This window comes from Eptatretus burgeri, chromosome 3 (genome assembly GCF_056783735.1).
Source record: "Eptatretus burgeri isolate ZD-2024b chromosome 3, Ebu_testis_v1, whole genome shotgun sequence".
Lineage (NCBI taxonomy): Eukaryota > Metazoa > Chordata > Myxini > Myxiniformes > Myxinidae > Eptatretus > Eptatretus burgeri.
Window position 1 is genome coordinate 72,558,058 of NC_140963.1, and position 25,062 is coordinate 72,583,119.

Below are 25,062 nucleotides of genomic sequence, written 5' to 3' on the forward strand. Positions count from 1 at the left end.
CTTTATGCAAACACTCATGAGGTAAACTATTTTTGACCCTTTATGCAAACACTCATGAAGTAAGCGATTATAGATGCTTCATGCAAACACTCTTGAGGTAAACTATTATCGATGCTTTATACAAACACTCATGAGGTGAACTATTATTGACGCTTTTAGCAAACACTCATGAGGTTTACTATTATAGACGCTTTATACAAATACTCATGAGGTAAACTATTATCGACGCTTTATACAAATACTCATGAGTTAAACTATTATAGATGCTTCATTCAAACACTCATGAGGTAAACTATTATAAATGCTTTAAGCAAACACTCATGAGGTAAACTATAAAAGATGCTTTGTACAAATACTCATGAGGTAAACTTATCGACAGTTTATACAAATACTCATGAGGTAAACGATTATAGATGCTTTATACAAACACGAATGACGTAAACTCTTGTCGATGCTTTATGCAAACACTCATGAGGTAAACTATTATAGATGCTTTCAACAAACACTCGTGAGGTAAACTATTATAGATGCTTCATGCAAACACTCATGAGGTAAACTATTATAGATGCTTTATACAAACACTCATGAGGTAAACTATAATAGATGCTTTATTCAAACGCTTGTGAGTTAAACTATTATAGATGCTTTAAACAAACACTCGTGAGGTAAACTATTATAGATGCTTTATGCAAACACTCATGAGGTAAACTATAATAGATGCTTTATACAAACACTCCTGAGGTAAACTATTATAGATGCTTTATACAAATACTCGTGAGGTGAACTAATATAGATGCTTTATACAAATACTCATGAGGTAAACTAAAATAGATGCTTTATGCAAATACTCATGAGGTAAACGATTATAGACGCTTTATACAAATACTCATGTGGTAAACTATTATAGATGCTTTATGCAAACACTCATGAGGTAAACTATAATAGATGCTTTATGCAAACACTCATGAGGTAAACTATAAAAGATGCTTTATACAAACACTCATGAGGAAAACTATTATCGGTGCTTTATGCAAACACTCATGAGGTAAACCATTATAGACGCTTTATGCAAACATTCATGAGGTAAACTATAATAGACGCTTTATGCAAACACTCATGAGGTAAACTATTATAGACGCTTTATACAAACACTCATGAGGTAAACGATTGTAGACGCTTTATGCAAACACTCATGAGGTAAACGATTTTAGATGCTTTCTGCAAACACTCATGAGGTAAACTATGATAGATGCTTTAAACAAACACTCGTGAAGTAAACTATTATCGATGCTTTATACAAACAATCGTGAGGTAAACTATAATAGATGCTTTATGAAAACACTCATGAGGTAAACGATTATAGATGCTTTATACAAATACTCGTGAGGTTAACTATTATAGATGCTTTATACAAATACTCATGAGGTAAACTATTATCGATGCTTTATGCAAACACTCATGAGGTAAACGATTATAGACGCTTTATACAAACACTCATGATGAAAACTATTATAGAGCTTTATACAAACACTCATGAGGGAAACTATAATCGACGCTTTCATACAAATACTCATGAGGGAAATTATTATAGATGCTTTATGCAAACACTCAGAAGGTAAACTATTATCGACGCTTTATACAAACACTCATGAGGTAAACTATTATAAATTCTTCATGCAAACACTCATGAGGTAAACCATTATAGATGCTTTATGCAAACACTCATGAGGGAAACTATAATCGACGCTTCATAAAAATACTCATGAGGTAAAGTATTAAAGATGCTTTATACAAACACTCACGAGGTAAACTGTTTTCGACGCTTTATGCAAACACTCATGAGGTAAACGATTATAGACGCTTTATACAAATACTCATGAGGTGAACTTATAGACGCTTTATACAAACACTCGTGAGGTAAACGATTATAGACGCTTTCATACAAATACTCATGAGGGAAATTATTATAGATGCTTTATGCAAACACTCAGAAGGTAAACTATTATCGACGCTTTATACAAACACTCATGAGGTAAACTATTATAAATTCTTCATGCAAACACTCATGAGGTAAACCATTATAGATGCTTTATGCAAACACTCATGAGGGAAACTATAATCGACGCTTCATAAAAATACTCATGAGGTAAAGTATTAAAGATGCTTTATACAAACACTCACGAGGTAAACTGTTTTCGACGCTTTATGCAAACATTCATGAGGTAAACTATTTTCGACGCTTTATTCAAATACTCATGAGTTAAACTATTATAGATGCTTTATGCAAACACTCATGAGGTAAACTAGTATAGAAGCTTTTAGCAAACACTCATGAGGTAAACTATTATAGACGCTTTATACAAATACTCATGAGGTGAACTATTATAGACACTTTATACAAATGGTCATGAGGTAAACTATTATAGATGCTTTATGCACACACTCATGAGGTAAACTATTATCGATGCTTTGTACACATACTCATGAGGAAAACGATTATAGATGCTTTATACAAACACTCATGAGGCAAACTATCATAGATGTTTTATGCAAACACTCATGAGGTAAACTATTTTTGACCCTTTATGCAAACACTCATGAAGTAAGCGATTTATAGATGCTTTATGCAAACACTCTTGAGGTAAACAATTATAGATGCTTTATACAAACAATCGTGAGGGAAACTAATATCGACGCTTCATACAAACATTCGTGAGGTAAACGATTATATATTCTTTATGGAAACACTCATGAGGAAAACGATGATCGATGCTTTATACATATACTCGTGAGGTAAACTATTATAGATGCTTTATGCAAACACTCATGAGGTAAACCATTTTCGATGCTTTATACAAACACTCATGAGGTAAACGATGATCGATGCTTTGTACAAATACTCATGAGGTAAACTATTATCGACAGTTTATACAAATACTCATGAGGTAAACAATTATAGATGCTTTATACAAACACTCATGAGGTGAACTATTGTAGAATCTTTATACAAATACTCATGAGGTAAACTATTATAGACGCTTTATACAAATACTCATGAGGTCAACGATTATCGATGCTTTAAACAAACACTCATGAGGTAAACAATTATAGATGCTTTATACAAACAATCGTGAGGGAAACTAATATAGACGCTTCATACAAACACTCATGAGGTAAACGATGATCGATGCTTTTATACAAATACTCGTGAGGTAAACTAATATAGATGCTTTATACAAACACTCAGGTAAACTAATATGGATGCTTTATGCAAATAGTCATGAGGTAAACTGTTGTTCTGAATTTTCGCTCTCCGGCGTGCGAACGACCGCTTTCGCCAATGGCAGCCGCACACCCACCGGACAAGCAATTCAGTCGTGACTTCCCGGAACAACGCCGAGAACCAGTCATGGGTGTGCCTTCAATGCACACCTCGGCCCAGTCCGTATTCTACCCGCGTGCGACAGGGTCAATCGCCGAATATCGATATACCTAAGTATTCGCGCGGGTAACCTACCGAGGGACCGTACTTCGGCGAAGGCCTATTTGGATACGAACCGCTTGAGCAGTTCGTTCCGTTCTGGGATAACCGAGCGGGTATTATCGCCGGACCCGATTCTATTATCGGTATTCAAAAACCAACTAGTATTCCGAAAAACAATATGGCACTTCAATGGGGGGAAAAAGGACACGACAAACGGGTTAACATTCACACAAGCACATTCATTTTAGATGTAGACAGGGATGCACATATACGGGTATGCAATCAATGGGGGAAGGGGACAAGACACTCGCAAGGAAAAAACACGACAACCGACTATGGTTATTAGGTATATTGTTATGGTTGAGGAAATTCGCAAACCACCATTCAGGTCCCGTAGGTGAGATATCTCTGTAAGTACATGTGTAGTTAGCCCCAAACCCGTTGTTTTGAGGGAATAAATGTCATTCATTCGGGCTGCGACCCTTTAAGATCGCCGTTTTTCTGTTCTATCTTTATTTTGAACCAACCACGTCTCAACCGCCATCACACAACAACCACCAACCGCAACGCCACTTCACAACAACAACAACGCCAACAGCCACGGCCTTTACATTCACAACTCGCTCTCGCAACCATCGCATCACCGCCATTCCAAGCGTCGCCATGGCCAGCATCGCCACAATAAACCCTCCACCACCTTCACCTCTCCTCCTTCTGCCGCCATTCCCGCGCCGCTTGTGAACACCGAGCGTCAGGCTGTCCTGGCCTCGTGCGGGACGCGCGCCGAGCCTCGGGTGCAAAAAGTGGCCTTTCCGAGGGGAAGTCGGATCAGGAATGATTCACGCCCACTTCCGATCCGTCCAATCATTAAGCGCGGGGATATTTGGCCCTGCCTCCAAGCGCATCGGAGTAGAATCGATATATGCAAATTCACGGATCAGGAATGATTCACGCCCACTTTTCCTCCGTCCAATGGGCGAGCGTGGCTCCTCCCCCGAGCCCATCCTGATCCGGATATCTGCATATGGGTTCTCCTGTCGCACTATAAAGCGCCGAGCGCGGGGCGAATTCAGTCAGTTGAGAGAGTTTCTGTTTCGGGCTCGAGTTGGAGAGGTGTGGCGGCGGCGAAGTGTGACAGCAGCAGTCAAGACGGGTCTGGAGGAGAGTCGGTCTGTCGGGGTTCGGAGTCTGTCGGGGAGCTGCAGAGAGGGGAATCCGGGAACGCGGTCGAGGGCGCAGTGGAGTCGCTCGTCGCGGGACCCAAGCAAGCTAGCTATCCTCTTTCCCCAGAGCATCAACAACCCCCCCTGTTTCCCCCCACACTGAGATAGTGCGAAAAGGGGGCCCCGTTCCCACCCCATTCCAAGCAGTGTCAACGAAACCCGCGGAGGAGCGCGGAGTCGGGGCACCACCGCCATTTTGCTGCTCATCACAAGACGGGTAGGCTCCACGCGGTCTCGGCCCCAGGCCCGTCTGCCCCCTTGTCTTTGAGGGTGGCCCCTTTTTCTTTTGCTTTTGAGTATATGTGTTGTCGGCGCCGTCTGTAAAGTAAAACTGTGTAATATAAGTGTTGCCGTGTGCTCGCGTAGTCGGTAGTAGATCTGCATTGTGTTTCTTTTGTTGCAATTGCTTTTGGTGCATAATTGTTGTGTTTCTTTTGTTGCATTTGCTTTTGGTGCATAATTGTTGTAATTGTATATGTGTACTTTCCGTTTGCCGTGGAATAAATGTGCCTTATGTTGAACTGTTTTTCCCGTTTCGCTTCGTCTTTTCTTTAATTGAATCTCCATCTTCCTTCACGTAAAGGGTTGGTCGTGGGCTAAATACGCCCGATAATTAATCGGAACTGTCGAGGTTGACGATAACACCGCTCGGTTATCCCGATAGTACGGAACGGGTCGCTTAAAGTGGCCCGTGTCCGAAGTCGACCTGCGGCGAGGTGCGATCGCCCGGTCTACCCTCCGTGTGGGTACTTGGGTAGGTCGAATTTGGCGAACAACCCTATCCCACGCGGGGGGCCGATTGGCACGATCGTGGTGAGGCCGAATAGCCCACCCTTGACTAGTTCCCGGTGTTAGTCCGAGAGGGTCACGACGGCATTGTCCGTCCGGTGGGCGACGTGCCGCGATTTGAGTTACGTGGCCGCTCGCACGCCGGCGGGCGCGAATTCGTGGCAATATTTACTTAACAACAGTTCTACTTGAAAGACTCAGTGCCACAACATTCACTCAAAAGAAAAGCAAAGAAAAGACCCCCTCACAGACAAGGGAGTCAGACTGGGCCCGTGGGCCTTTATAACATGGGGCTTTGGTGACCGAAAGGGCCCCACGAGACCGTTGCAGGTTACCTGCACCCTCGTGGTGCCTTGATGGGGCGAGTCGCGACGTCCCGTCCCCACGGCAGCTCGCGAAGCCGCGATTGAGCTCGGGCCTTGCCATGCGGCAGGCGAGCTCTCTCCGGCTCTCCCCACACGCCTGCGCAGGTTCGCGCGACACAGCAGGGCTGCGCCTCCAGCCCTCGTCTCCTTCGCAACGCCCGGACCTCCACTGACTGACCGCTCCAAGCTCCCGAGTCGGACACGAGCCCAGATCTCGACGCAGCTCCGGCAGCAGCAGCACAGCTCCTTACGCTGCGTCCAGCGGCAGCAACCACAACAGCAACGACAGCAATCCCAGCAGCAACTCCAGAGGGAGAGAGAGTGAACACTCCGTGCGCCCTTTTTATTACCCACGCTCCGCCCCTCCACTCTCGCCCCGCCCTCCTTCCAGAACATGCGGGAAACCTCTCAAAGGAAGCGTTTTCCGCCAAATTAGGGACTCGCCGCCGCGGTAGTTCTCTTTGTCTCTTGCAGGGTGAAATTCACCGTGACGACGCCATTCGCCTGGGGGAGAGGGAACGGGGACCGCCTGCTTTCCCTCGACGAAGGCCAGGCCTCTGGCAACTGTGTGCCGAGGTGTCGTTATTTTGAACCAACCACGTCTCAACCGCCATCACACATCAACCACAACGCCGCTTCACAACAACCACAACCACACCTGTCGAGTTTGGCGAACAACCCTATCCTACGCGGGTGGCCGATTGGCACGATTGTGGTGAGGTAGAAAAGCCCACCCGTGACTGGCTCCGGGCGATGGTTCCCGGAGGGTCACGACTGAATTGTCCGTCCGGTGGGCGACGTGTCGCGATTTGAGTTTCATGGCCGTTCGCACGCCGGCGGGCGCGAATTCGCAACAATACAAATACTCGTGAGGTAAACTAATATAGATGCTTTATACAAACACTCATGAGGTAAACTAATATAGATGCTTTATGCAATCGCTCATGAGGTAAACTATTATCGATGCTTTTTACAAACACTCATGAGGTGAATGATTATAGACGTTTTTTTTTTGTATACCTTGTTGAGGATTGTATGAGAGCAAACACACAGCAAGGGGGGCATGAGACAAGAGGGGCAGGAGTGGGAGGGACAAAACGGTCGGGAACAGACACATTAGGAGATCTGTGGAAGGGAGAGGCATGGGGCGGGGAACACGGGGTATACAATGTGGACACTACAGGGACCTTCAGGAAGGAAAGCAGGCAATTTGAAGGATGTGGGTTTGGGGTGGATTAATGGGTGTAGAAAAGATCAAGGATTTGGATGGGGGATCCAAGAGGTGGTGGTGAACACCTGTTTTGAAGGCCTGGAGGGAAGAATGGGATTGAACAGAGCGAGGAAGTTTATTCCAAAGGCGGGGGAAAAAGACGAATGAAAGAGTGAGGGTGAGCAGTGATTCGTAGTTTTACCAGAAGGGGGTTGTTGTTCCACCTTCAGCACCCTGCGGAAATATGGTGGAAACAAATCGCAGACAGAGTGGGGGTGGGGGGGGTGAGACCGGAGAAGAGATGATAGAAGACAGAAAGACCACTGACCTGCCTGTGGTATGAGAGTGAGAGGCCCAAATACTCAGCCTCATCGAGGGAGATATGAATGATCCGAAATGCCTTGGTTTCCACAGCCGTGAAGCCAAGAAAGGTGAGACTCAGGAGCACCAGCCCAGAGTGGAGAGCAGTAATCCATCAGGCTGCGGACGGAAGCTTTGTATGTGGTCAGGAGCTCAAGTGGCCTGAGGAAGGACTTTGCTCGGCAGAGGATTCCAAGGCGGCGACTGGCTTTGAAGTCCAGGTTGGAAATGTGGTTTTCCCAGGAAAGATCATGGCAGATAGTGAAACTCAGAAGCTTGAAAGAAAGGACTTCATCCAGAGGATTGTTTTGGAAGTAGATTGGGGGGGGGGGTTCCAAATGGTCCTTTCGGAGAGACATAGAGAGTGTGAGATTTGTCAGGATTGAAAGACATGTTCCACGTGTTGAACCAGTTTGTTATTCTATCTAGATCTGTAGTGAGCAAAGAAGTTGCGGTTCGCCGGTCAGTGGGATGACAGATGGTACGGCAGAGGGTGGAGTCATCAGCAATGAGATGAAGAGGATTTTCCATAGAGTCGGAGAGATCATTGATGAAAACCAAAAAAAGAACAGGGCCCAGAACGCTGCCCTGAGGAACTCCATCCTGGACAGGAAGAGGGGATGAAAGAACTCCGTTTGGGGCTACACGTTGACTGCGACAGTAGAGGAAGTCTGCGAGCCATGAATGGAGATGGCCTTGGATACCATAGGAAGAAAGTTTGGTGGGCAGGGCAGGGTGCCTGACCGTGTCAAAAGCATGCGATATGGCTCTGATTTCCTGTCTGGCATTGAGGACCTCCATCCATTGTTGGGAGAGCAGAAGCAGCATATCCAGTGTGGAGTGACCGGGTCTGAAACCAAATTGATGATCAGAAATCAAGTCATTGGAGAAGAGGAAGGATTTAATGTCTGATGAGATGATGGATTCCATAACCTTGCTGATGGTTGGGAGAATGCTGATTGGTCTGTAGTTGCAGGGATCTGTTTTTACACCTTTCTTATGCAGAGTGGTAACGTTTGCTGATTTCCAAGCAGATGGTGGATGACCTTGAGCAAATGAGAGGGTGAATAGAACAGAGAGAGGGTGAGCAAGAGCAGAGGAGCAGGTTTATAGGACGCGTGGGCTGATGCCGTCTGGACCGGTGGCAGAATCTGAGTCGAGGTTTGACAGAAAGTTGTCCACTTTGTCAGAAGAAAAGGACACAGAGTCCAGGGACATTTGGGTGCCACTGGGTAAGGTGTGTACAGAAAGCGATGGGTGTCAGACACAAGATTTCGATGCAAACACCGAGTTTTAGCACTCAGCCTTTTCACGTACGGTATCAGCAGTACGTCCATTTGAGGTAAGGGAGGGGATGGAGAGGGAACATACACCAGAAACAGATTTGATTAGATGCCACCAGGATTTGGAGGAGGGAGAGAGGTTTGAGAGTTCAGACTTGAGCTTCAAAAGATATTTTTTCTGGCTCTCCTGAGGGTACATACACACTTGTTCTGAGCTTTATGGAAGAAAATGAGATTATCCTCAGTTGGGTTTGTTTTCCATGAGGCAAAGGCAAGTTGTTTCAGGGCAACTGCCTTGCCACAAGCTTCAGTGAACCATGGGCGGGAGGAAGGGTAGGACTACTGAAGACGAGAGGGATAAATCTGTGCATGGGGGAGAGGAAGTTTCTTTGAAAGAATTCCCAGGATAAGTAGATGTTGGAGAAAGTAGCGATGGGAGACAAGTTCAGAAGTTTGATAGCTGCTTGGAGACCCTGCCAGTTGGCCTGAGTGAATGCCAGACATGACGGCACTGAGGTGGATAACTGAAAACAGCCAGAGAGATGTCCACTTTGACAAGCAAGTGGTCAGAAGAACTGATTGGAGCGGAGGAAGAGCAGCAGATATTTTCAGGGAAATTTGTCAAAATGAGATCCAGAAGAGATGGAGTACCATTGTTTGAGATCCGGGTCGGAAGTTGACCGATTGAGTCAGTCCCAATGAATCGCATAAGTCTTTTGTTGAAGTGCCATGACAGGTGAGAGAGGTACCCACACCTCACCAACTGGCATGATGACAATTGAAGTCGCCACATAAGAGGAAGAGAGAGTTTGGATGAAAAGATAGAAGATGGTCCATGTTTTTGGACAGTGAGGTGTAAATGGAGTCATCATTGTTTGTTGGACGGTACAGTACACATATAAATATGAGGTGTTTATACAAACACTCTTGAGGTGAACAAATATAGATGCTTAATACAAACACTTGTGAGGTAAACAAGTAAAGAGGCTTTATACAAATATTCGTGAGGTAAAACATTATATACGCTTTTTACAAACACTTGTGAGGTAAACGAATATAGACTTTCTCCAAATGCTTGTGAGGTAAACTATTATTGACGCTTTATACCAGTGTTTCCCAAACTTTTTTGAGCGCGACCCAAATCCGGGTGTGGTGAAAATCTCGCGACCCAAGCTTCAATCAGCGTCTTTTTCCACGAAACATAATATCATAATAAAATCAGACAACCAGCGCTAATACATACTATATTAGTGTGAAAGGTGTAAATGCAGCTTCGTCTGCATGATGTCTTCGATGCGGGGCTCAATCTTGCTGAGCGCAATGCGCATGTCGTGGCCGGAGTCAAAGCGATTGCGCGCCTTGGTTTTGATGACCGTCAGCACTGAAAAGCCTTGCGAGCACAGATATGTGGTCGTAAACGGGAGCAGAACATTCATGACTTCGGCGCCGATTATGGGCTTTTCTTTCTTGACCACAGTCCAGAACTCTCCAAGTGACGCTTTGGCGTAGAGTTGTCGATGGAACTCGTCGTGATGCAGCTCGATGAACTCTTCCTGCAGTCCATGGACATCCTCAGACAGGTCGTCAACCTTAGCCTGGAACGGATTCCTGATCCAGTGCTGGGATGCCAGATCTCTGTCCGGGATGTAGCGATCAAACTCTGTGATCAGGTTCTCCAAATGGTTAACCAGGATGGGCTTGATCGCATCGAGCGCTCCAATCTCGTCGTCCTCCCACTCCTCCAAGTACTCGTTCAATGACAGAAACCCCGCTGTTCTTCCGCGCTCCAGTTTCCCCTTCCAGAGCAGCAGCTTTTCCTTGAAGGCCGACAGTTTCTCGGAGAGCGTGATGATGTTTTGATCCCTGCCTTGTATGGATGTGTTCAGTTCGTTCACTGAGGCGAAGACGTCGTTGAGGTAGCAGACTTTGAGAATCCAGGGCTTCTCGTGGAACCGGATGGCATGGCGATGGTTCTTCTCGTTGAGGAATATCTGCAGCTCTGTTCATAGCTCCACTACATGACGCAGGACCTTGCCATGGGAGAGCCATCTCACACTGGAGTAGAAGAGGAGATGTTGGAATACAGACCCGAAGTCAACACACATCTTCTCGAACAGTCGAGAGTTCACGGCTCTGGCTTTGACGAAGTTGACAACGGCGACAACCTCCTGCATCACTGCCGAAAGATCCGGCGACAGATGTTGCACAGCAAGGTTCTCGTGATGCAAAAGGCAGTGGAAAATTCCGAAGTTCGGATTGACTTGCTTGACTCGTGCAGTGAATCCCTGTCGAACACCAAGCATCGCGGGAGCGCCGTCCGTGCACAGGCTGACACAGTTTTCCCAGCTCAGGCCTTCTTGTTGGAAGTTGTCCACGACGTTGAAGATATCGGTGCCAGTTGTCGTCGTTTTCATTGGCGTGCAGAATAGAAATTCTTCCTCAAGGTCCGTCTCACCCTCGTACCTCCCGAAAATCATGAGCTGGGCGTCGTTTCCAACATCTGTCGACTCATCGAGTTGGTAGCTCCATTTTCCCGCCTTATTCATGCGGGCCACCACCTGGTCCTTTTATATCTCGCGAAAAGTCGACGATGCAGCTGCGAATCGTGTTGTCGGATAGCGAGATGGACTGCATTTTCTTGGCCGCGTCGTCGCCGCAGACGAGTCTGGCCATGTCCATGGCTGTGGGCTTGATGAGCTGTTCGCCGATCGTGTGCGGCTTCAACTTCCTTGCGATGCGCGACGAGGTAGGATGCCAGCGTCGCTTGCTTGGTGGCCAAAAGCACTGGATTCGTCGCCGGCTCAAACCGGCTCCGCTTCAGAGCCGCTTCTCGGCGCTCGAAAAACTCACGATCCTTGTTGACGTGCTTCATCGGCAGATGCCTTCAGTTTGTTTTCCTTCAGCGATTCGTTGGACAGCACTTCGAAGCACAACACACATTGTGGCTTCACAGAACCACGATCACTGATAGAAGTGAAGCCCACATCCAAAAATGCTTGCTTGCAGTCCAGCCAGCAAGGCAGATCACACAAAGCAGCGTCTCGACTTGTCGGTCAGCCAATGTGAAGTGACCGGACTGAGTTCGTCATCTCACGAAATTACTTCTGTTGCAGAGAGAGCGAGTAATTGGAAAGGTGAGCTGGCGAAATGATTGGCCTGCAGTTAACCGTTTTGGGCGGGTACAAAGTACTGAACGGCAAGAGTAGGTAGAAATGGAAGTGTCGCTGCACCTCGGGCTGAATTATCGAGTGGAACGGTACCAAACAGCACTGTCCTACGATGTGGCGTTTGCGCGATTGCCTTTTACCCGCTTCATTTATAAAAAAAAAAAAAAAAATTGCCGGGGTCCTCGTGACCCATTTTTGGACCTTTCGCGACCCATAGTTTGGGAAACACTACTTTTTTCAAACACTCGTGATGTAAATCAATTTAGACACTTTATGCAAACACTTGTGAGGTAAAGGAATGTAAACGTTATATACAAGCACTCATGAGGTAAGCGAGTATAGACAAAGTTCTCAAGTGACATCCAATACAGACGAATCCGCCGGCGTGAAATGGTGGATACAAAACGCTTCTTTCGGATTAAAAATAAAATCGTAATTGTATTGAGAAATCTATGAAACCTCCCACCCATTTTAGAATGGATAAAAGCAGGGTCGTTCTGGTGGAAACTGACATTCATAATTGTATTGAGATACTGTATTGTTAAACCAGCGAATGTTTCTGCTGAACCATTGATTGCGTTTACTTCTGGATCTGGAGCAGCTTCATATGGATTGAAAGTCAAAATCATAATTCTATTGAGGTATTTATCATACCTCCCAACAACATTAGGACATCAGCTGGGACCTCCAAATGTTCCACAGAAGGTTTGAGAGATCCAGCCCCAAAACTGATAGGTCATGTGGAGGTGGGTCAGTTCATTCAGTTTCGTTGTGCAGATCACCAATCTAAACGAAATTCACCCTGTACATTCATGAGAACACACCATTGAAATTCCTACTTGTTTCCATATGCACAAATTGACACACTGACAGTTATTACAATTTGAAATTACCGCCGTGAAGTGGGCGTGGCGTGCTTGTAATCGTGGAGGAAACGACCAGGAAACAACAAATCAAGATGGCGGCGCCCATGGTTGTTTGGTGATTTCGCGTGATTTTTGGTCTTTCAACAACCAAATATGCGTTTTTTTCACACTTTGGCGGGGAGGAAGATGAGAACGTGACGCAATTCACGGATAAGAGCTGGCTTTAGGTATGCGAGTGTGCAGAGGCTTGGTGCGACGCCACAGATAGTGAAACTATCAACAAATGCCGTTTGCTGGCTGATCAAATTATGAAACTGCTGCCAATGACTGATCCTCCTGCGGATGCCGGCTGTCACCGGTTCTGCTATGCGTCGTTTTGTCACAAGGATCATATAAAACGTACTGAAGCCAGGAAAAGGAAATCAGAAGCCAGCACTACTGCAGTTTCTGCTGGAGCCAGTGAGGTGGTGGGCGGACGAGAAGAAGAGGGGCACTCATACCACAACATACGTAGAAAATCCCTCAGAACCTCTGTAGAAAGGGTGGCTGGCAAATCAGCTGGTGTACTGCCAAGAATTTGTGTGATATGCCAGAAAAAAGACAAATTCATCCGTGTCAAAGGAAAATCTCAACGTGATCAGTTGTCCCTGGCAGAAACACAGGATGGAGGAAAGCTGAGGGAAACTGCTGAGCAGAGGAGAGATTAACGTGATGTGAGAATAATGACAACTATAAAGGATAAAGACTGTGTGGCGCTGGCAGTTTGTTATCACCATAAATGTTATTATGAGTATGTGAATGACACATACCACAGACAGAGTGAAAGTAAACTCCAAACTCAGAAAGTGAACTACGACTCAACGTTTGACATTTTCTGTGATAAAGTAATCCAGGTAAGACTCATTGATGGAAAGCAATCTATACATATGAAGAAGTTATGTAAGATGTTCAATGACCTACTCAGAGTATGTGAAGGTCAGGATAAGGCCAACTACCAGGCAACAAGACTGAAGAAAAGACAGCAGGAACAGTACCCAGACATGATTTTCTATCGTCCACCAAAAATGTCTGAGAGCGAAGTGGTGTACATGAAGGACATTGATATTGGTTCCATTGCTCAGGCTGCTGTTGTAGACAGTAGCTCTACAACAGAAACAGAGTCAACTACAGAGGATGAAGCCAGCCAGGGTCCACAGCAGGGTGACTCAGACCTCAATTTACATGTTCTATACTCGGGAGCACTCATGGTGAGGGATGACCTGAACAAACATCAAAGTGTGGACATTACATGGCCCTACTTGGAAATGGTGGAGCTAGCACTAGAGCTTATATGGGCAACTCGTACTTCAAACTGGCCGAAATACCTTGCGATCACGAGAGCGTCAATGCCCTGGTACTTTGCGTACGATCACTTAAACTATGCAAGGTACTTACCCGTTTACTGGCTGGAAATGGCCGGGCTCGAGTACTCCCACCCAAACACCTATCAAGCGTTCATGGACGGCAAATAGACTCGTTATGGATTTAGTAGTGTTGCCTGTGATCAGATCATAGAGCAGACTTTAAATAGGGACAGCAAGACCAGTGGAGGCATCATTGGTTACACTCAGAAAAGCACAGCTGTGAAGAAGTTGATCCTGTCCCAACCAGCATGTGCGGAAATCGCAAGGAAATGTGAGTCCATGGCGGGTATCCACAACGAGCCCCGAACGAGAAAGGATTTGGATGTGTCGAGCTCGAAGAAGAACGAAGCAGTGGTGGTACAAGTGATGGACAAAGTACTTCTAATGATTCACCCTTTCGCCGGCGCTCACCTTGAACTCGTCAATATTAGTTCAGGTGTCATCGCACCGCCAGCCACTTCCGCGGACTTGATGAACGCGTATGTCAAGGGAGAGAATGCTGTCGTGCAATTCATGCGTGATCAGCTTCTCTCGGGTGAGGTCCCATTCTTCAGTCCGATTTTGAAGGCCAAATTGGCAACTTTCTTGAAGGAGCGAGGCAAGTCGGCGACTCCCCACCAGCAGGAGCCAAAGGATGAAATTGCGAATGAACGTCATCTTTTCACACGACTGCTGTTGATTGGCAAGTAAAGCAATGTAACACTCCACGATCTGCTCGCATACCCACTGGCGAACATATATTTCCCGCTGGCATCCGGTGATGGTTAGATTGCTAAGACGGACAAAGCCAAACTCCGCAACCATATACTGAAACTGTGGCCCGATTGCCGTGTGGACGCTCGGCCTATCCAAGGTGCAACAATTGTGGATGGAATGGCCGTTATTCAGGCGATAAAGGCTGGTTCACTGCATAACACTTTCGGCAAACTGGAAGAGATGGTGCTGAACATCGTACTGGCCAAAGCACGACGTAACCAATCTTCGAGACTGGACGTGGTGTTTGATACTTACCCAAGTATCAGCATCAAGTGCCTGGAGCACACCAGACGAGCGGGCAGGGCGGGCGATCTTCAGGTACAAACCATCTACAGACGTGATCAAGCCCTTCCAAAACAGTGGGCCAATTATCTCCTGAGCAGAGCCAACAAGGAGGCGTTGATAGAGTTCATCGTCGAATCGTGGACGAGAAACATCTCTCCATCAAAACTGGGTGACATGCTGTTGTACGTCAGTCATGCCGGCAAATGTGAGAAAATCAAGGCGTCGAATGGAGTCATGACTGTGTTGTGTCGTCAGTACCTGAACTTGAATGTGACCATGAGGAAGCTGACACGAAGCTCCTGCTACATGCCGCTCACGCGGGACAGAATGAAGAGTCGGTGCGCATAGAGAGTTTCGACACCGATGTGTTTGTGTTGGCATTAGCTCACTCGAAGTCGATTCGGGTGCGAAATTTCCATCTGGTCACAGGAAGTCCCAAGGACATTTTCGTTGTTGACATTAGGAAGCTGAGTAATGCCCTGGAAAGTTCTGTCTGTGATGCGTTGATAATTTTGCACAATTTCACGGGAAGTGATACCACCAGTGCATTCCATGGTAAGGGCAAAACGAGGCCATTCGACTTGATGATGAAGGGTCCCCATCTCATCACCTGTTTCGGGAGCATTGGTCGAGAATTCACGCGAGATCAGAATATCATTCGCGACCTGGAACAATTCGTCTGCGCCATGTACAATCAGCCGACCATGAAGAGTGTGGATGAGGCTCGCTACAAGCTATTCTGCAGTCAGTCGCTGGGAGAACAGAAGTTGCCGCCTACAAGCGACGCTCTGATGCTGCATTGCAAAAGAGTGAACTATCAGTCTGCGATCCACCACCGTGTGACTGAGAGGTTTATAGAAGCCCCTTCTACATTTCATGGATGGATGGAACGCAACGGAGCACTGATTGTTCACTGGCTGAACAAACCACCAGCGCCGAAGGAACTGTTAGAGGCAACGAAATGTAATTGCAAGAAGACGAAATTTGAGACCAACCAGTGTTCTTGCCGGTCAAAAGGACTGTCCTGCGCAGAGTGTTGTGGGTGTCAAAACCGCGCCAACGATGAACAGACCCGTGCAGAAATGGAACTTATGGATGATGAAAGCACAACTGACGATGATTCCGACGACGAACTGTGAATGTGGGTGTCACACTGCTTTTGCTGTGGTGATCTACTACACAGTTGTATTCAGGTTGGTTAGCATGTAATAGTGGACTTCAGTTTTGTAATAGCAGCAGTCAAGAGCCGAGTTCAGCAACCGCTTCAGAGCAAGAAATACTGGAGTTCTAAGACAGTAATCTTCTTGTGGCGGTTCGACTTTTCATCAGGCTGAGTCGCGCAGTGTCTTTGTGTTTGATTTAATCCGTAATAGCCAATGTAACTGTCTTTAATAGGCACTGTAACTGTCTTTAATAGTCAATGTAACTACCTTTAATAGCCAGTGTGGCTGCCTTTTAAGCAAAAAGTTGCCTTGGTCAACTCGAAGGCCTATCTGGTCGGTCCAGACGTTTTCGGCCAGTAAAAATATGTAACTGCTTTTGGTTTACGACCTTTAATTATAAACATCTTTAATAACAGTGAATAGGGCTCTGTATAAACATATTGTATCATTTTAAGACCTCACAAGAGTTTTATTTGACGTGCATATCAGTCTAACCTTGATTCTTCATTTCTGTGTCAAAATCATGCTTTAATGTTCGGTGTATCTTTAATTGCCAAAAATGACCAATTGTGTCACATCCTCGACGTGAAAACAAGTGGATTTGGACTCGGCGTCTAAAATTCTTCAAGTGTGCCAAATTTCATCCAGATTGGTGATCTGCACAACGAAAATCATTTTCTGAAGGTAATAGCGAGTACCTCCACATGGTCTATGAGGGAGTAGTTGGGGGACGGACTGACACACTCCTGCTTTATAATATCGATAAATCTCAATTGTTTTTTGTTTGTGAGCTCACGATGCGAAAAGCGGGGTTATGCGATTGGTTCCGTTGATATTGTTATGGTTGTGGGGGGTAGATGGAGGAATTTAATGGGAAAGTTAGGATTGTATAGAGTTGTTTGTTCCGTGGACGTGTTGGAGACATCTCGATGTAATTCAGTACGGAGACTGTGAGCTTAAGTGTTACGTGTCACGACACGGGGGGGGGGGGGGGGTGGGGTGGTGCAGTGTCAATTGGATAGGGATTAAGGATAAGTTCCCCCAGTATGTAATTGCCCCCCTGTGAATTTTCCTGATGTTTTTGTATTACAAACCCTGGAAGAATTGCATTTTTATAACATGACCATGACTATAACATTTTTATAACATGACAAGTAGGAAGAAGCCCCACCTTCAAGGGTGATGGTGGGTGAAGTCACGCTCCTGAAGCTAATGATTGATGGGTGTGATGTCAGAAGCTTGCCAAACATGCTGAGTGGGCGGAGGCCCCACCTTCCCAGATTTCTTACGAGCAAGCCACGCCCCGGAGGAGGAAACGTGGGTTCGGTGTGATGTCAGACAGAGAGATCTGGAGGAACGCACGAGGTTGGGGTGTGAGGAGGGCAGTTGTAGTCATTGTGGGAATGTGGCTCGGACGAAGGATCTCGCTTTGCTCTCCTCCCAGCATGACAAAATAGCTTTCCTTCGATGCATGAAGAAGATGGCACAATTCTCGTATTCGTGCTGAGGTGATTTGGCTCACGTGGTGAAGCAAGACGCTGGCCATCGACTCTTGGCTAGGCTTATGAGACAGGCCTCGAAGCCTCGTGTATATCACCGAAGGAGACGGTACCATTCTAAGCTGCACGGGGTCTCTGAGCCTTGGTGTTGAATACCGCTCACAAATTGCCTTATAAACATTCCCGCTGTGAGAGACTGGCTTGGCGCCATTTTAGGGTGCGTCTACAAAGTGCCCCGATTCAAAGTTCCCTAAAGACTATCTTTGGACGAAGCTAAGTGCCAGAATAAAGGGAGGATTTGCTTTGCTTTTGTTTCCTTTCTCCTTGTTTGTATTTATATTTGTGTGTAGAGGCGCCTCGACTTTAGGATTTATTTACTTCACGTTATCATCATTACCTTTTGAATTATTGTCCCTTGTAAATATGTCTATTTTCATTAAATTCCACGGTTATTTTAAGTTGCTGTGTCCGTGTATTTGTCGTGGGGTTTGAGTATAAACCCCTTGTCCATGCTTCCCCATGCCTCCGTCCCTACGCCATTGCGCCCTTCCCCTCTCGCACGTGTTATTATCTCCCAGGATTCATGTGTCTGCCTCCTAATATGGAAAAACCGCTCGACCATTCGGGGCTGGCAGTGTTAAGCACCTGTCACCACAATTTGGTTCGGGGGGGATTAACCTGGATCGCCAGTACTGCGACAGTATGTACGTGCGTACGTATGTGGTACGTGTCTGCATTTTGTTATTCCCTTTGCTCTGGAACAACTTGTCGGATTGACACGAATTTTTCACCATCGGTGCAACTCTGCATGTAGAATGTACTCATGATGATTACGATGTCGTAGGTTACGCGGTGTGGCAGCCATGTTGGAAAAAAAGAGAAACATTGGACCTCTGAATCTCCGAAATGGCTCCATGGAAAAAATATAACTTGGCACCTGTCAAGTACCCTCAATGGTGAATATGTGTGATATTTTCATGATGTCATAGGTGTGTTCATTATGATGTTGTAATTGCATATGTAGAATGCTAGATCCGATCAGTCGGAAAATGTTTGAGAGTTATTTAAGGTTAAATTGGTCAACGGAAAAAAATTATGATGTTATCGGTCATGGCAGCCATATTTTTTTTTTAAATGAAGAACCTTCAAAAATCTTCTCCGAAACGGCTGAACAGATCGAGGAGAAACTTTACAGGTATGACCACCTATCCAAGAGGGGTCATCTAATGTTTGAGGGTCATCTAAGGATAAATTGGTCAACAGAATTTTTGTTTTTTACATGATCGGTCATGGCAGCCATATTTTCAAAAATAAAGTACCTTCAAAAATCTTCTTCGAAATGGCTGAACAGATCGAGGAGAAACTTTACAGGTATGACCACCTGTCCATGAGGAACAAAAAGTTCCCCACCTATGACATCATAGGTCACATGGTTTGGCAGCCATATTGGATTTATCCTCAAACCATTAAAAATCATCTGCTTCAGAATGGCTGGACAAATTGAGGGGAAACTTCACACACATGTTCCCCAAGCCTTGGGGATACCAGGATGTTCATGAATAATTGATAGGTCACATGGCTTGTCAGCCATATTGGATTGAAGGAAAATATTTTTTATAATTCCCTCTCTCTTTAACCACTGCTTCAATTGACATGAAACTTCAAAATTGTGATCCAGAAGTGATGGAGAATACATGGTTAAAATTTCAACCTGATCGGAAGCATGGTCTGGCAGGCAGAATTGTTTAATTTTTTTTGTATCTGCATTCATTTATATTTATTTCTTTATACCCTATCCAGGTTCCTCACGATGACTTTATCTTTGCATTTTGCTTTTTTTCATTGGTGGACTTCAATGCAGTACCTATTTTATTTGGTCTTCCATTTGATTTGAATTTAATTCTTTTAATTACAAATTTGTTACCAGCAGAGTTGGCTTGCAACAAGTCATTCTCAAGACTGCGCGGGGTAAGTATTCCATGAATACCGTCTAGTTTATATGTGCTTCTAAAACTAAAAAAAATACTGTACCAAATTTTGCATGTTCCATAAGAGTAGCCACAGTGTGGTTTCTGTCGGGGTAGCACATATCTGACGGAGGGGGTTCAGGGTGAGGGAAGACCCCAATTCTGTCTTTGTAAATGTGTATTGTATAGTGCCACCCAGTGGTATCCAGTATTACACATCATCTTATATTTATAAATTTTAAACAACTTGATAATATGCATTACAGTGATTTTCAAATCCAAGTGAGTATAATTCAAAATTTTCAAAATATTTCATTTCACTCATTTTAAGTGGAGGTTCAAACCAAAGCATCTAATACTGAGCTTCACAGCAAAGCGGAAGTGATTTTTGCTCACACCATATGGAAGTTGCATGGATGGTTGATGAAGGTGATGTTAGCTGACTTCCAGGCAGATGGAAGATGACCACGGTCAAATTATAGAGTGAATATAGCAGAATGGTTGCGAAGTACAACATGTTGTCTTGATTAAGTCCATCAGCAAAGCTGTGTGTGTGTGTGTGTGTGTGTGTGTGTGTGTGTGTGTGTGTGTGTGTGTGTGTGTGTGTGTGTGTGTGTGTGTGTGTGTGTGTGTGTGTGTGTGTGTGTGTGTGTGTGTGTGTGTGTGTGTGTGTGTGTGTGTGTAGGAATATGTATGCATATATATTTATATATTGTCAGGGTATGCTTACACATTGTAAGCAATATTGAATGATGCTTCCCCATTGTCTCAGACTGCTCACCTGCAGTGCAGAGCATAACACAGCTGCACTTATTTTCAGCCATTTCATTTACGGACGCTTTCCCATGGTTCTTTGATTTTTTTCCCCTGGTGTATCAGCTTCGATGTCCATCGGCACGTGAAATTTCAGCTTTCTGCGTCACCCGGAAGGTACCAAACATTAATATCAGTGAGTCATTGCTTGGTTGGAATGAGCTTTATATATTAGTTCCTTGGCTGAGATAGAACCTGCCCAGAAGGGCAACAGTTTCTGCAGCACTTCACAAATCAAGGCTTCATGGGAGAGTGGCCAGATGGAAGTGGCTCCTGAGAAAAAAAAGCACATGACGGCATGCCTGGAGTTTGTAAAAAAGCACGTGAAAGAATCTTCGGGCATGAGGTAAAAGAATCTGTAGTCTTATGAGATGAAAATTGAACTCTTTGACTTGAATGCAAAGCAGTACGTCTGGCAGAAACCGAGCACAGCTCATCAACCATCTAACACCATCCCTACTGTGAAGTATGGTGGTGGCAGCATCATGCTATGGGGATACATTTCAGTGGCAGGACTAGGAGACTTGTAAGGATAGAGTGAACAATGAATGAATGGAGTGAAATATAGTAAAATCATTGAGGAGAACCTGCTTCAGAGTGCAAAAGACCTGAGACGATGGCAAAGATTTACATTCCAACAGGACAATGACCCCAAGCATACTGTTCTTGCGTATGGCAGCTTGGCTGCTGGGTTGCTATCATTTCTTCGAAGTGCAGCTGTGCCGTTGATACTGTACGCCCCTCAACTGGTACACTCATGCTCATTTCGCCAACCTCGGAAGAATGACAGGCTGAATCAACCCCACCTGGTTTTAATTCAGCAGCAAACGGGGCTCAAACTCAGGACCCTAGGATCCTAAGCCAGTCGCCCAAGCCGTGAAGCCAACACCAGGCTTACCCAAAGCATAAAGCCAAAGCAACACTGGAATGGCTTCAGAACAAGGACTTGAAAGTCCTTGAGTGGCCTAGCCAAAGCCCAGACTTGGATCCCAATTGAGAATATATAGAATGACTTGAAGATTGCTGTTCACATACGCTCCCCATCCAACTTGACAGAGCTTGAGCAAATCTGCAAGGGAAAATGGGAGAAAATCCCCAAATCCAGATGTGCCAAGCTGATACAGACATACCCAAGAAGACTCAAAGCTGTAATCACTGCCAAAGGTGCTTATACAAAGTATTGACTCAAGATATTTCAGCTTTTAATTTTCAATTAATGAGTAAAAATTTCGAAAAACTTTTTTTTCACTTTGGCATTATGGGGTATTTGTGTAGATCGGTGACAAAAATCTAAATTGAATCAATTTTAAATTTAGGCTCTAACATAACAAAATGTGACAGTCGAAGGGTGTGAATACTTTCGTTCATGGTTCACAAAGTGGGTACACATACTGTTACACAAAGGGCAAAAAAAAAAGTTTAGGGAAACATGAAATGCAACCCATTATGTTCATCTGCATGTATTCAAATAGCTAAATCTAAATTTTTAGACCTGCAGTACGTCTGGTTTTAAAGTTACCACTGAATATATACAACACTGTAAATACACGTTCAAATTTCGAGCTTGGCGTCAGCGTTATGTACGGAATCGGATGAAAAAAAACAACGTAAATATTATATTTTAGGATAACAAACAGATAATTTTTACTCTGCCTTTTTAAACAGGCGCAATATGTGACAGGAAAAAGAAAAAAAACAACACATTTTGAGAGAGTCCGATGTCATAAATTAAAGAAGAAAACACAGAGTAGTTCAGTAGCAAAGAAAGCCACACTTGAAAGCGAAAAATAACGTTAAAATGGAATCTATTTCTTTCCAACTTCTGAAAATAATCACTTTAAACATGAAAAGTGAAAAGTGAAATAGGTAGTGCCTGGAGGAACGACAAGTGCTTGAGCGAAAGTAAGGGAGAGCGCTCTCAGCAGGTAACGCATTTCGAACAAAGAAAAGTTCATTGTCAGATAATTTTATTGAGAGAAAGAAGAGGATCCGGCGGAGGGAGTCCGTTTTAAAGTAAACGATAAATACTGTAGTTGTTTTAGAAAAGTGCTGGAGAAGAAGAGGAGTCAGATGACAAGAAGAGGCTCGAGAAGGAGCCAGATGCGTAATTAAATGGGCATGATGAAGCGACATGCCACATGTTTGCATTGATACGGACCGGCTATAAGAGAGATGGCCGAGGACATGCCCCCCCCCATCCACTTTCTCAACAATCCTCTGGAAGAAGTCTTTTCTTTCAAGCTTCTGGGTCTCACTATCTGCCATGACCTTTCCTGGGAAAGTCACATTTCCAACCTCGCCTCAAAAGCCAGTCGCCGACTGGGAATCCTCCGTCGTGCAAAGTCCTTCCTCTGCCCTCTTGAGCTCCTGACCACTTACAAAGCTTTTGTCCATAGCCTGATGGAGTACTGCTCTCCCCTCTGGGCTGGTGCTCCTGCCTCCCACCTTTCTCGGCTTCACGCTGTCGAAACCAGGGCATTTAAGATCATCGGCATCTCCCGCAATGAAGCTGAGTCTTTGGGCCTCTCACTCAATCACCGCAGGTTGGTCGGTGGTCTTTCTGTCTTCTACCGACTCCTCTCCAGCCTTGCCCCCCCTGCTCTCTCTGCGATTTGTCCCCACCACATTTCCACAGGGCGCTCAAGGTCCGCCAACAACCCCCTTCTGGTAAAACTACCAAAATCACGAATCACTGCTCATCTTCACTCTTTCATTCCTCTTTTTTCCCGCCTTTGGAATAAACTTCCTCACTCCATTCTTTCCCATTCTTCCCTCCAGGCTTTCAAAACAGCTGTTCACCACCACCTCTTATCTTCCCCCATCCAAATCCTCGATCTTTTCTACCCCCGATAATCCACCCAAGCCCACTTCCTTCAATTCCCCTGCTTTCCTTCCTGAAAGTCCCTGTAATGTCCATCTTCTCTTCGCCATGTTCCCCGTCCCATCCCCATCCCTCTCCCTTCCACAGTTCACCTAATGTGTCTGTTCCCCACTGTTTTGTCCCTTCCACTCCCGCCCCTCTTGTCTCATGCCCCCTTGCTGTGCGTTGTGTGTTAGCTCTCATACGAGCCTCGACAAGGTATACAAAAAAAAAAAATTATTACCTCTCGGATCCTCACAAAGCACCAAAAATTATAGCGTTGGTTAAAATGAAGAATTATCAGACAAATGTGAGTCACCTCGTTCGGCTCGGCGTCCTCACGCTGGATTCATACGTTACGGCTCTTGCAAAGACACGGACACGAAGACAAACGCTGCACTCGACGGCAAATGGAAATGTGCTGACACGCTTGCAAGTGCCTATTATATCCATCAATCGGGGAAGTTTGCAAGACGGCAAGATTTTCTAATGCTAGCGTTATTTGCGTCCGACGAGAGATGATTCGTACATCACGGGACTGACACGAAAATCAAGACGGGATTAATTGCGGTCCGAATTTTATTTTTCTGATCAGAATTTTGATCTATATTTTTCTGCCGCTAGACTCTGTCATATTTCCAAGAAATTAAGGGAGATTTGGAATAAAAATCATAAGAAACATTATCAACACTGGACTCCTTATTTTTCTCGATGCAGTGGACATGAAGCGTTATGTACGAATCCATTATTTCATCAGATAGGGTAGATGCCAGAAAACCCAAATAGGGAGACAGAACCTCATAAAAACATAAAAGAGACACCAAAGTTCACATTCTGAGTCACCACACTCAAAATAACTGTCACATAAGAAACGTACCGTAAAGTAAAAATTTTACCAATCAAACTAACATTTCGAAGGTTACAATACCCATATTCTGTTGCTTTAATTCATCTTCAATAAAACAGAGAAATGGAGAGTATGATATTGCCGGTTTCTGCAGGTTCCCCAAGATGTCCACTTTCATTTCTGACCATTTATGGTTTGTCTAAGTACCTCATAATAGTTCAATGTGGAATTTCCCACAAACGTACCACAGCATACCCACTTTGTGAACCATGCACTTTCTGAAGACACTGTACATACTATAAATATGTAGGTGTGAGATAACCATTGTGGTAGTCCAATGGGATTCTGTGAATGCTGAGCCTGAAAAGCGAGACAACATATAGCAGGAGAAACATGTGTTGTCCAATTAAACAATTACATTGCGGAAGGCAATTTGCTTTGATTGAGCACCCGCTTCCCTCACTGTGAATTATCAGACAAAGGACGTGTAATATTTGTCCAAATCATTACGTTGGGCATTCAAAGTGTTCAACAAAAGAGATACAAGTCTGAAAGACAAACCAGGAGAGGGGATAACAAGATGTGTGTTTGTGTGTTTGTATTTGAAGCATCTCATTCTCAGAACTCTTATCAGTCCAGGTCTTTCAAAGCAGGTAATCATTTCTAGCAGTACTCACTGAATATGTACTTTCCTGTTCAAAATGAAATCGAATTGATTCCCA

At 44.9% G+C, this 25,062-nt stretch overlaps 1 protein-coding gene across 2 annotated transcripts in view; it reads left to right on the top strand.

The window, feature by feature from the left end:
- LOC147030173 (transmembrane protein 163a-like) overlaps positions 1-25,062 on the top strand; it is a 324,697-nt gene that overhangs the window by 100,688 nt on the left and 198,947 nt on the right. The window contains exons 2-3 of one of the 2 annotated variants that reach the window (XM_085873961.1): positions 18,432-18,576; positions 18,698-18,809. The exons of the other annotated variant lie outside the window; for it this stretch is intronic. Of the exons in view, the coding sequence (XP_085730087.1) occupies positions 18,556-18,576; positions 18,698-18,809 (133 nt within the window). The 5' untranslated portion in view covers positions 18,432-18,555. The remainder of the gene's footprint in view (positions 1-18,431; positions 18,577-18,697; positions 18,810-25,062) is intronic. 2 annotated transcript variants of the gene reach the window in all.